At 45.3% G+C, this 13,490-nt stretch overlaps 1 protein-coding gene across 4 annotated transcripts; it reads right to left on the bottom strand.

Annotated features, from left to right (window-relative positions):
* Positions 1 to 1,281: 1,281 nt before the first annotated feature.
* Positions 1,282 to 12,747, bottom strand: LOC144116214 (BTB/POZ domain-containing protein 3-like). Of its 4 annotated transcripts, none has more exons than XM_077650942.1 (5): positions 12,609 to 12,747; positions 9,372 to 9,436; positions 6,081 to 6,298; positions 4,538 to 4,829; positions 1,282 to 2,925 (listed from the first exon to the last, which is right to left on the bottom strand). In XM_077650942.1, the coding sequence occupies exons 2-5, from the start codon at positions 9,378 to 9,380 to the stop codon at positions 2,776 to 2,778; spliced, it is 669 nt and encodes a 222-aa protein (XP_077507068.1). In that variant the 5' UTR covers positions 9,381 to 9,436; positions 12,609 to 12,747; the 3' UTR covers positions 1,282 to 2,775. The 4 variants fall into 4 exon arrangements, with proteins under 4 accessions (XP_077507068.1, XP_077507065.1, XP_077507067.1 ...); XM_077650939.1 differs by having other exon boundaries at positions 1,282 to 2,969; XM_077650941.1 differs by lacking the exon at positions 12,609 to 12,747 and adding an exon at positions 11,605 to 12,116 and having other exon boundaries at positions 1,282 to 2,969.
* Between the last annotated feature and the right edge of the window lie 743 nt (positions 12,748 to 13,490).

Genomic DNA, 13,490 nt, shown 5'->3' on the forward strand with positions numbered 1-13,490 from the left:
TCGCCTCCGCTTTGGGCGGACAGCGCCGGCAAGCGAGAGCGAGCTACCACGGGGGCGCTACTGTAGAGCTCGGTGGCCTTGGAGCCCCTCATCCGTCCTGCGTTTCGGTTTCTGAAACGTGTTGAGTACATTTGTCCGCAGGGATGCTGGCAGCGCCGTCGCGGCGTGGGATTGAGAGGCTGTCGCTTACTTGGACAAATGACCTGTGTGTTCACTAAGCTGTCTCAGGACACGAAGCATTATGTGTATTGGAAAGATTTCTAGCACCAAATAGGAGATAGCTGGGCTGACAGCTGAAGAGTGAAGACGACGCACGATGACTCACTGCCAAGGATTTCCTTATTATTATTACATTTTTTTCGCATTTAATCACCTAAGCGATTCAGTCGCTGTAGGATTTGGGCTGTTATTCATGACTTTGCGGGTGTGATCTTGCCGCAACAGGCTCATTACGATGGACCTAGGCGACTTGTAGAGATGCTCATTTAGTTAGGTTTGGTCTAGGTTAAGTTGTGTCCTTCCATGGCTCCTACTTCAGCCAAATAGCACTTCCATGCAAATGCACCTAATGACCGTTTTATGTTTACATGCATTTGTCCATATGGTGTACGTTTTAATAGTATATCAAGTGTTTCGTCCACAAGACGTTACTTCCTGTTACTACAATTGTGCACAAAACGACTAAATATTTATTTGCGGTTGCACAGCCAGCTGATTGACAGTAATTCGAAAGGAAAAAATTGGAGTACGCCTAAGGTTCGTCTTGCGACAGCATGTTGCAGCGCTGCCAAGAATGCCAATCGGGTGGCCGGAATTAATCTGGAGCCGTCCATGGTCCATGGACGGCTCCAGATTACTTCTGGTTGTGCGGCACCGCATGGCCCGTTGGACAATTTAAGGAAAGGACGCCTGTCTCACATATATCGGTGGACACCCGAACCGGGCCACAAGGGAAATTGAAATTGGTTTTTTCTCACAATTCTCGCTGTACACCTGTACAGCGCTGTACGTATCCCTTCCTTTGCGTCGCGGTTCAGGTGTCCACCGAGATGCGCCATTTTTCGGTCGCAGCCAAATACGCTGACGACAGCGGCTTTGCTGCGCCACGAACTCCTTAATGCTGTCGCGTTAAAATAATGCCGCTTAGAACACTCGAACGCCGTGGTGAAAACTGTTGAAAGCGGGCCCCTATAGTGGGGATAAACGGAGACTTGCGTCTGCTGCAGTGTCTGTTCTAGTTCACTGCACCGCCGGCAACGAACGGTGGAAAAGTGATCCAACTGTGACGGAGCCTGTAAAGGTGCCTGAACCACAAAGAGGTAAACGTGTGGCTGTTTATTGAACATTTCTAAATACAGGAAAAATTCGATTCCACCTGGTCCGAGTGCCACACATTGAAACTAGCATACTTCAAGCACTCTCTAGTAAAACAGTAACACCAAAGTTAAAACCAGAACACAAAAATGAGCAAAAATATTTTGTGAATTGAGCTGCTGGTGGCAAAAGTTGATCCCTGAGATTCGAAAACGCCAGAAAATGTTTTCTACGTGCATGGATGAAACATACAGAGGCAAAATGAGTTTGCCGATGTGTGCTTGGCCACACCCAACCCCGCACAGGACCTCACTGGCGAAAATCACGCTATGGTAGTCTGCAGTGAAATACGAAACAAAATATGGTGGCACTGTTCAAGTTATGTTTTTTGCACATAGGGCACCAGCTACAGCACGTTTGTGATAAACAGATCACCTGCAATCTTTTTACCGTAAAAAATAATTGGGCCACAAATTTAACGTGTTTCTGGGGTTGTTATCGAGGCATTCAGTGTTTGCATCTGGACGTTAAATATAACAAGGTAATGAAGAGTGCATAGGGCTCTCAGGTGCTACAGGTGCTCGGTGGCGTGCATTGGCAACGACGTCGATCCTATTAAAAATTCTGCGCTGTTCGACAATGTGGCCTTTCCTGAACTAACCTTATCCAAGAGACCCTGTTCGTTTCGTGAGTGCTTCAACGCATCTCAAGCCTACAGAAGACATAGAAGTCTTTCTCCTCTAAATTTCATGACCATCGGAGCATGACTCTCAATCGATGTGCTATTTTTCCAGCAGAAATGGCAAAGGTTACCGCTCAAGTGCACTTTTCAAGTTGTTAATACATGGAACATCTTGGTATGTTATAATGACCACCTGATTCAGCTGTACTAAGAATGAGGAGGAAATTGCTCACGCAAAACTCCTTAGCATAAATTCGGTAAAATTGAAGGAAATAAGAGTATGTAAGTACCAGACCAGTGAAAATCCTGGGTTCTTCCCAGTCAGTACGCGGTTCCATGCAGGCGCACGCGAACCTCCTCACACTAAAAAAAAAGACACATAATTAAATACGTTTAAGTTGATCTCCACAGTGAACAGCTGTGTTAGTGTTAAATGACTCCAAATGTTTTGAACTGGAAATTCTGACATCAGAAAAGCAGCTGTTTGTTATTCTCAAGTACTACAACTAACTTTAAAATCACAACCTTATGTGATCACCATAAAACATTCAAATAAAATTTTTCATCAACCGAAACATTACTCCATGCACCAAGCTTGATGCTTCGTCACTTCGTGCACAAAAAGTCTCAATGAAATTTTCAATTAACCAAATCGGATTTTCTGCTGGAGAGCCTAACGAGGCGTTTTCTCTTGGCAAACCCACGGTGGCAGCTCGACGGACTTGTTGCCAATCAGCACGCTCATGATGTCGAAAGCGTCGTCCTTTGCCAAGACGCTGTCAGCTCCCATGGAAGTGATGAACGACACGAACTGCTCCAGAGTCAGGGCCAGGAACCTCAGCTTGGGCAAAAAAGGAGCGATGGCTTTCTTGACATGCACGGGGTTCTTGTCCGTGGTGGCGTTCCTCTGGCAGTAGTCTTGGGCCCATCTGTGCACGGCCAGGAGGACACAGACCTCTGGAACATTTGTCACCTGCAGTTGCGGTGTGTGCAGAGCTTAGAGATTAAGGCAATGGATTGGATGTGCAGGGGCTGAAGAAGATGCAATGTAGCAAAGATAGGATGGGGTGAGCTCTTGAATTAATGTACATTTGCACAGAGAACGAAAAAAGCTTGAGGGGCAAACACATAGGTGACTCGCTGGTAAGAGAGAAAGAAGAGGGTATCAGGACCTCGCTGCAGAACCGATATTCCGCTTAACCGAGCATGGCGACCTTAGCATTCATGCGATGAATAATAACCTTGCAAGAACCTTGGGGCCTTCTTGACCGCATTCTTAAAGAAAATGTGACATTTGAAGCTGGCCTACCCCAATTATTCCAAAAGAACCCCTAAAGGTTGGAAGAAGCCCACCCCAGGACATGGAACAAGGTGGATATGTGGGTTGATTAAGCTGAATTAATGAGTGGATTAAGGTGGAAGAGTGGGTCGAGTTGGTATAATCCCATGCGATAATCCATGGGAGGTACTCAAACATTCTAGTCCTCAGATTTGTTATTATGGTGGTGCTGATGACGTCACGAGCCTCTCAACGAATCAGGGAATTTTGATAAGGAGACACCTGGTGGTTTTTTCAAGAGGCCAACCTGAATGATATCACATTCGTGTCATTACGGAGTGTGCACTAGAAATGGAGGGTAAGACAGCTAAGCGGAATGCCAGCGAGCTCTCTCGGGAGACGAAAGATCCGATTTAGTAACGCCAAAGCACGAAAGCCTCCAACCCCATAGATAGGATAGAGCTGGGAGAACTGCTTATAGTTCTTAAACTAATCAAGAAGCCTAAGATGACCGACATGAGGAGGCATAACATGTAGAGAACTGAGCACCAAGCAGCCAAGATAAAGCTAGGCACAGACAAAAATCAGATGTGCACAGTAAGAGATAGGAATGTCAGTGTCATTAGCAATATTGATAAGATTGTTAAAACAGTCAACATACTCTACATATAACCGAAAAGCAACCGAAATAACCAGGACGTCAATGACAGAGCCTGTAGTGCGCAGGAAATGCATATCCCGGGGCAATTAATGAATTGCAGAAAGGCTTACAGGCAATACAAAGGGGATCGGCGCCAGAGGAGGACCAAATAACTGCAGGTTTGTTAAGGATGGTGGCGACATTGTGCTAGAGATACTTGCTACCTTGTATACGCAATGCCTCACGACATCGAGCTTACCAGACGTCTAGGGGAATAGTCAAGTTATCTTAATCTACAAGAAACGGGATGTCAAGGACTTGAGAAAATATAGATCGATTACAGTCGCACAGGACTGACTGCCCCAGCACCACAGCTAATCGACCCAAAATTCAGAGTGTATTGGTAAAGGCCGGTCCTACTAAACAACAGAGTGAAACCATTCATCTGAAATATTGGGTCGATTACCTGTGCTGCTTGCGGTATATACGCAGAGCTTCATTCTTCTGGTTGACCTCCCCGCCTTTCCGCTTGTACAGCCTATCTCATTCAAAGACGTTTTTTGATCCCTTGGTACTTCATCCAACAGAACCATCTAGGTTCTTGTTAAAGGACACCACTTACCTTGTCCAGAACGTAGTGCACTGCCTGCTCATGACAGTCAGTGAAGGCGTCCGACGCAAGCACTTGCTCAGGATTCTCCTTTAGCAGAACGTCAACCACTTCGTCGATGTTTCCACCATCGCTCAACATTAGGCAGTCGATCACGCGGCACACTTGTTCAGCTTTCACGTGGGCCTTGATGTACAGAGTACAGGCCAGCTCCAGCTCCGGGACCAGGTATTTGCCGGCAGCGGATCGCGTGTAGATCGCTTCCTCAACGCTATTGATATTGGGCTTTCCCTTGTACAGGTACCTGCACGAAAAAACTTGAATATGCACTCACGTAAGTTGAAACAAGCTTCAGTGTCAACTCATAATAAAGTCGTTTCATGTAAGGTAACTATTAAAAAGTGTCCAGCGGCGAGGGTTTCCTGAGGAACCCTATTACTGGACAACTACGGCGTCCCTATGGTTCCAAAATCACGGAGGGTAAGCAGATTATTGTCCTTCGTACTGCAGGGCTCTGGAGGTTCAGCGGTGCCATATGTGCCTTGTTGCACAGTTCACGGCTGAACTCAGTGTGCTGCATACTTTTGACAAAGGCGATGTAAATGGAGGTCAGTCAGGTAAATGGAGGTTGGTAAGGTCATCCACGCCTCTTAATTGCAGATCCATTTTGTATAGCATTAAGAGGCAATGCTGTGAAACAAATTTCTGAAATACTCTTGGGAAGAAACCATTGAAAGTAAAAGCTGACCCTCCGAATGTTGAGAATGAAATGTGAAATACGGTTGATCGAAATTTTTGCGTCAGTGGCTGAAGAATAGTGGAAGGAGGTGAAAATAGTCTTGATGTTTTACAAAAGTGGGTTATTACTACTCGTTCACTGAACGACTAAAACATGCCGCAGTTATAGCAGCTGACTTAGTTATAGCAAGACTTAGTGATAAAGCAGAAGGTATTCGAGTTTTGTCAAAAACTAACATGAAATTTTGATCAATGAAATATAGTTTATTCAAGTTGATTAACGCAATGCTTGTTGTAACTAATGAGTCATTGAAAGGACAGACAAAATTTCTAAACTGTTTTTACATTTGATTTCCCGAACACTGTATAGCCGCCTGAATGAAAGGGCCCTCGTTGATATTCGTTTAAATTGCGATTGCTTGTTAGCCAAGGTAACGAATAGCAAGAAATATCACTTGTTTAAATTTTGGTCACTGGTAACAACATCCTGTAATTTGTATAAAACATCCTGAGTTTAAAGCATGTTTATAGGTTTACTTTCATGGGCACTCCCATGGATATTGAAAAACTTGTTGCAAAAAATCTAGGTGACGGGGAGTAGCTGCGCAGAAGTGCTTTAAGTTTGTCTACTAATTAGCCCACAGAAAACAAAACTTCATTTCGTTCTGCATTCCGATTAATGCACGTCAACCCCCTTCTCCAGCACTTATTTGAACTGCCCCGTACGAACATGACAGAGATATCTTCCCGAATCTAGGATAGCTCTGCACTTCTGAAGAAAAAAAAAACAAAAACGAGTGAACTGTAATAGACCTACTTGAGCAAACTGTAGAAGCCGTCAGGGTGGAGGTCTTTGATCACCACAGTGTCTTTTTCGGCGAGCGGGCCGTAAAACATGGCGCCGAACACTTCATTCTTCATGGCCAGTAGTTGCCGGTGTCCTTTGAATGTCTTAGAGACAGGATACTTCTCTGACTTCACATTGAAGTCCACGTCGGAGTACTGGCCAGTTTCCAGGAATTTCTTGAAATTGAACTGTCCAGCCCCGTACGTGTCGGGAACATGAAAGACAGCAGAAAATGCATGTAATCATCAAGCATAAACTTGAACAAAGCCTTAAGGAAATATTTTCGAATGATCCGACAGACACACGAAGTGATTAAAAAACAGGGTTCATGTGATTTGCAAACTTCACTGAAACTATCCGTTCCCAAAGGCTTCTGCTTGATTTATATCCTTTCTCAGAATTATTCCCGCATGACGTATAGTAATGGACACAAGTTAACGGGTGCAGGCTCACAGAAAAATAAAATTCGGCATGGTTTAACACGGATAGCATTTTGACGAAATCCCGGGCCAAATTTGGAGGTCGCGATCACGCCGCAGGCCAGCTCACTTATGTGCAAATAAGCAAAGGTCAAATTTCGGGGTTGACTGGGCCAAATTTTGGGACTAACCAGGGCCAAATCTGGAGATTAATATCGTGATGACCATAGTCAAATTAGTGTGGAGATCGAGTTTGGTACAAATCGAAGGTGACATTTCAGGGGTGGGCCAAATTTAGGAGTGGCTCGGATCAAACTTGGAGGCTACAATCTATCGCGCCATTCCAATTAGCCTGGACATCAATTTTTGTCCAAATCGAAGGAGTCAAATTTCTGTGGTGGGCCAAATTTAGGAGTGACCCGGGCCAAACTTGGAGGCCAAATCTATCGAGCACATCCAAATTATCCTGGACATCGATTTTTGTCCAAATCAATGGAGGTCAAATTTCGGGGGTGGGATGAGCAACATTTTGGAAACGATCCGGGTCTGATTTGGAGATGCCATCGCATTGACCACAGTCAAAGTATGCTTTGGCATATAACTTAAGTGTTTGCTGAGAAATCGCCCAGTTCGAAGGCCACTTCAATGTCATATACGCATAGGGATCGAAACTCATGTTTTGCATTGAGTAAAGCTATCGCTCTGAAGTATTTCTGTGCGGTCGGGCAAAGCATAACCGTACGTAACAGGAGGGCGGACTAGGGACGCTGCACGAGATGCCTACGGTGGTATGATCACGTGGCCACCACGTGCACATGGCCTGGGACGCGAAGTGACTACGGAACGCTGCTACGATTTCGAGACACGCCTAACGACTCGAGGCCACTACTATGAGTCACTTGAAAATTCATTCTTGTTGAATTACACAAAAACTAAAGCTGTTCTGCTCTGCCGTAAATAACAACATGTAATGCCTTTACCAATTTGCATTTCAATGATTCTGTAATTGAACTTTCTTCTGTTCTAAATCACTTGGTATTTGTTTCCCCGAGTTTATGCTATGGGATCATTACGCTGATTATTCGCTGCGATGTTGACACTTGCTACCAACAAATCAAAATCGCTCACTCTAAAAGCACTTTTTAACTCACACTTGAGCTATATGTGTATGAAGGAAGCCAGCAGTCACCGGAACCAAGGAGAGTAGGAGATGCTTTTTATATATTTGTTGTATTGATTAAAGGGAAATAATGGTGTAATTATTTTTATCGGTTAAAGGTAACTGATCAGCAAGCGCACGAAAAAACAACCACGTGCCAACGGTGAGACCCGAAACCACTAACCCTGTGCACCGGACGCAAAATTCGGAGGTCATGGGTTCGGATCCCACCGGTGGTATGTGGTTCTTTGATGTTCTGCTTTCTGATCCCATCTTCTCTTACGAATATCTTTTCTACTACACCACATAATGTTGTGATGCCTGCCTGCAGCGGAAACTTCACTCAGGAACGACAACTGTACATTTCGCCTGCCCCCAGTGCCGAACGTGCTGTGCTCAGAGGTGAAGAGGCGCAAAGAAACGACACAACTTAATACAGCGGAAGAGCTCAACTATAAATTTTTTATAGCTTTAAACAAAAATCTCCTTGATTAAATCGCCCAAATTTAAAGACAATAAACTTTGCTAAAAATTACCATCCTTTGTTTCTAATTTTACTTGGACCAACTAAGGGTGATAGAAACGCCTGATTATGGTCCAAAACGCACTTGTCTGCAACTTCAGTATTTTATTTCACTTCGATGTATTCAGTTCCACAAGCTGTAACATTTTTATAGGTAATATACATTTAGAGAATTTCTTAATTTTCGAGAGGAAGTTGATGTTTCTTAAAAAAATTCGAAACAGTACAATTTCATTATGAAAAAGAAATTGGAGAGGACACTTAAGCTCCGCCTCAAGGGTATGACGCAATAGCGTAATGGGCTATTCCCCATATATGCATAAGGTTATTGTCTGCCTCACATTCATAGGCCACTGGGAGGAGTCATACCCTTCCTGCCCACCGATGGCAGGTGCTCCCAGTGGTGGGCCTTGAGCGGCCCAGCTCGCTCTTCCCGAGCCACCAATAATTTATTTAACAACCACCTGCCACGATAGGCAATTTTCTCACTATCCAGTGGGTAGGTTGTGATGACTCCGCAAGGGCACCTGAAAATCCGCCGACGCCAAATTTTCTACGTAACGGGGCCTTTTAATGTTATTGCATTCACATTTATATCGTCCAAAAATCCATCATCTGAATTATATAAAAAACCATAATCTGTGCAAATGCTATTAAAAGAAGTCTGTGAAGTGTTCTGTACACATTTTCAATTTTTTATCGATTATTGAACGGTGCCCGGTTTCATGCCTTTTCGAAACACGCAGACTGAGCCCACCTCACTAAGAAATATTTTTCGGAAAAAATATTTCAGGCTTGATTTACGCACGTTGCGAGAATTTTTCATGAATTTTTTCAACAAATTGGAGACGGTCGAGCACAACGTCTCGGACGTTTAGCGTGGAGACCCCAAAGCATGCGTTCATCATTGGCGGGGTTTAAATAGGGCATTCGCTCCAAGGAGGAAGGTCCGGTGAGAGAGAGGAGGGCGTGAAGTGGGAAGGTTGTTAGAACAGGGAGGTTGAATCTTGTCCAACCATGATGGCTGCTAGGATTAAGCGGTGGACCTGCAAAACTGTGAAGTCATCCCTGGATTCTTAGCGTCAAATAATGGCTAATAATTTAGTACATTTTCAAATATACACATTCCCAATAGAGTGTGTTGAAAAGAGCCCACTCACAGCAAACATGGCTGGGCACCTTGTGAAAGGTCACTTGTTGCAGCACGCACTGAAGCCGAGCGATCCTGCGAAAGCCAAAAGTAATTTGTAGAGCACAAAGCAGATGCACACTCTAGTAATGACGCGCAACAGTAAACAAAACACGGAAAATAACAGCATAACATTATTTAACTCTTCATGCCTCGTCATACCAGGAAACGTGTACAACCGCCACTGTTCAGAGCATAAACAGTCCTGAACGGCGAACGAGAAACTGAGATAGGATTAAGAGCACATTCGATCCATATCATTGTGGGCTACTAGTTAACTATACTGGTTTACTATTTAGTAACTAATACTAATGTCTGAAAGGCCTTTAAGTCAAAGAATTTAGGGTGAATACGTTTATGAAAAAGCACACGACATGCGTGTACATAAAAAGTGCATATTTAACCAAGTCACCACCCCTCTTCCAGTTTCAGTTTCGGTCTGCTGACATCACTTCCAGTTTGACTTCCGGTTTGGTTGACGTCAATTCTCTGTCATCATCATGGAGACATCGTTCTCCAGGGTGCTGCTCTGAGTCTTGTGTCATTTTTGGCATTCGTGAACAGGATCTTTTAGCAGGACATAAAAACTGAGACACAGTAATAAATATTTTATTTAATAGGGTTTAACGTCGCAAAGCGAAGCAAGCTATGAGGGACGCCGCAGTGGGGGGCTCCGGATGATTTCGGCCACTTGATTTTTAAGAGCGTTAGCTCTTACTCATCACGTTTCTCGATTTCTTGGGGTCTGCTACCCCCTCCCTTCTAAGTCCGAGTAATTCAAGATGGCGGCCCACATAGCAAATCTTTATAACAACCAAATTGGTGATTGACTAGTGATGTCACTAGTATAAAAAAATCAGTGATTGGTGACGCCACTTATAAATCCAAGATGTCGGCCAATAGTAGAAGTTAATTGATTATGAATTCTATTAAACCAAACAGCTAGCGCTCGTTACTTCAACATCTTCCAGACGGTGGCAGGATCTTTTTTTTAAACGTTCGCAGACATAGCACACTACAGGAATTTTAATAAATCTGCAAAAACATGTTTTGCCTAATTTATCTTGGGCGCTTTTCCTAAGCCGCCTTGCACGATTGCACGAGGGCATAAACATTTAGGCACCCTATTGTGCCTCTCAGTTTAGGTGAATGATTCAGTGAACCTCAGTACCATTCTCATAAATCAAAGCGCTGTTGCCGAAATCGTTCCCACTGAGGTTCTTTTGAATTTTTTTTTCGCCCTAAAAGCAGCTATCACGTATGAGTGCCTATGACAACCAACATTCCATGTCTATATACACACATGTAGGGAAAAAAAGATGCAAAACAACAACTTTTCTTGAACCAAATTTGGGCATAGTTAACAATAAAGTCATTTATTGTGAACAAAATGAAATATGTAACAGTAATCGAAAATTTTAAAAAGGCTGTACCTTTTAGACGGGCTAAAGAAAACAGCGGATGATATACAGTACTTTTTGTGCAAAGGCAGCCAATACACGTGTGAGCACGCCCATCCAAACTCAGAAATTCTTCGGGACATGAGTTATATCTTACTACCCGCCGCGGCGCACCAGTTCAGGCTTGGGCATTCGGCTGCTGAGTGCAAGGGAGCGGAACCCTAATCCCAGCTGACGGAGGTGAAACGCTTAAACGCTCACTTGCTGTACTATGTTATTGCGAGTCAAATAACTCCAGACAGTAAAAACTAAATTCGGAGTCCCCCGTTACGACGTTCTTCACAGGCCCCAGGATGTGAAACCCCACACACCGCGCGAAAATATATATATATATATTGCAAGCGCTACCAGATGTGCGTGGCACCGGAAGTCGGTGAACAGAAACTTTGCCGCCTTCCCTGCCAGGCGGAATTCGAGGGCGTTCATCTCGCGACGCATCTGCTCTTGAAAACGTCTGCAATAACACGGGCAGCCATCATCGTCGCAGAGTCCCGAGCGGTACTTCAAACCCTGCGACGAACTCCCCCCCCCCCCCCCCCCCCCCACACACACACACACATTTTAATAATCACAACGTGTTAGCGGCCAAGGCAACGGCTTATGTCATAATGCCCAAATAACTGTCCGATCCTCTTTACCTGCTAGTTCGACTGGACCGAGGCGCCCGTGCAGGCTCTTCCGACGTTAATAACCTCCTCACAATGACCTTCGAAGTTCGCTAGGAATGAAATATGAAGTGATCACCTTCGTGCGAAGCCAGTTTCGAGGCAAGAATTCTAGGTGCTTGCGAGTTTGCATGTTGCGTCGGCTACACAGGTTTCGGGTCGACGGTGCGTGCAATTTCGCCATGCGTATCGTATGAATGCTACGCAATACGCCGAATTTAAGCTACGCGTATTAACGCGTCATTTGAGAAAAACGTAAACTTCAAACCTGCAGTGTTTAACCCCAGCGCAGGGAGTACATAACGAACACTGCACATTCGAATGATTTACAAACTATAGGGACACAAACTACGAACACACAACGGCATCCGACTAGAACCATTATCTCTTATTAGGAGCCTTTTGTTGATCTTTGCCCCACAACACACGTTCCGAAGAAGCGGGCACGGAGGCGCAGGTGAGTGCAGCGAATTCGGTACGCTTCTATGGAACGAGATGTGAAGACCGCGCCAGCCCATTCACGAGATGAAGTAATGGAACTCAACGCGAAGCTTCAGAAACAGTGCGCTAAAAACGACAGGGAGGCGACGCAGCATTCACCCAGCATCGCCAGACTACATTACCAGCCAAGGGGAAAGGGGACAACAACAAGCGAGAATTACTAAATAAAAATGAGTTCGCACAAGTTTCCAAACAGAGAGGGCTGTTTTCAAGCGGCGCCTTCCGACCCTCCCTTCAGAAAACCGACACGGACCGCAAGCATCACAGCACAGCACAAGTGAAAGCGATGACGCGAGCGCGAAACACAAAGGACGAATTCATCCAGAGCTACGGGATCAAACCAGCACACGGTAACCAGCCTGGCAAACTGTTCGCGCGGAGGTTACGCGGTTCCAAGCCCAGCCGTCCTCTTGGGTCCTTGGCGGCTTTGGTAACTACGATTATCGAACTAAAGAAAAGCGCCCCGCTCGATTTCCGCGCGCGCGGGTACAACCCGCCTTGCTGACGCAACGTCAGTCAAAAACGGAACTTAACGACGCTTCAAGCGTATGCCAATATCAGCCGTCGAGCGCACACACTTGCCTGTTCAGTTGGGGATACGTCGGAGACCTTCGGGGGGTGGTCACGACCGCACGGCGACTTGTACGGTACGGTGTAGCGAAGGCAGCAAGCACCACGTGGGAAATCGAAACTAGAGAATCTGCAGGGCAACCGAGAAGCCCGAGATGTGCGCCGCGCTCGCCTCACGCTCGCCTCCGCTTTGGGCGGACAGCGCCGGCAAGCGAGAGCGAGCTACCACGGGGGCGCTACTGTAGAGCTCGGTGGCCTTGGAGCCCCTCATCCGTCCTGCGTTTCGGTTTCTGAAACGTGTTGAGTACATTTGTCCGCAGGGATGCTGGCAGCGCCGTCGCGGCGTGGGATTGAGAGGCTGTCGCTTACTTGGACAAATGACCTGTGTGTTCACTAAGCTGTCTCAGGACACGAAGCATTATGTGTATTGGAAAGATTTCTAGCACCAAATAGGAGATAGCTGGGCTGACAGCTGAAGAGTGAAGACGACGCACGATGACTCACTGCCAAGGATTTCCTTATTATTATTACATTTTTTTTCGCATTTAATCACCTAAGCGATTCAGTCGCTGTAGGATTTGGGCGGTTATTCATGACTTTGCGGGTGTGATCTTGCCGCAACAGGCTCATTACGATGGACCTAGGCGACTTGTAGAGATGCTCATTTAGTTAGGTTTGATCTAGGTTAAGTTGTGTCCTTCCATGGCTCCTACTTCAGCCAAATAGCACTTCCATGCAAATGCACCTAATGACCGTTTTATGTTTACATGCATTTGTCCATATGGTGTACGTTTTGATAGTATATCAAGTGTTTCGTCCACAAGACGTTACTTCCTGTTACTACAATTGGTGAACTAATATGGCGATGGCAACCGTTTTGTATTTTGAATAAAT

This window comes from Amblyomma americanum, chromosome 1 (assembly GCF_052857255.1).
Source record: "Amblyomma americanum isolate KBUSLIRL-KWMA chromosome 1, ASM5285725v1, whole genome shotgun sequence".
Taxonomy (NCBI): domain Eukaryota; kingdom Metazoa; phylum Arthropoda; class Arachnida; order Ixodida; family Ixodidae; genus Amblyomma; species Amblyomma americanum.

What these genes read in the sequence shown, in the direction of transcription:
- LOC144116214 (XM_077650939.1), bottom strand. An exon ending in GGCTTCTACAGTTTGCTCAA is followed by an intron (nt 4,830 to 6,080) that starts GTAGGTCTATTA and finishes TTTTTCGTGCAG; the next exon opens with GTACCTGTACAAGGGAAAGC. An exon ending in TGCACTACGTTCTGGACAAG is followed by an intron (nt 2,970 to 4,537) that starts GTAAGTGGTGTC and finishes CCGCAACTGCAG; the next exon opens with GTGACAAATGTTCCAGAGGT.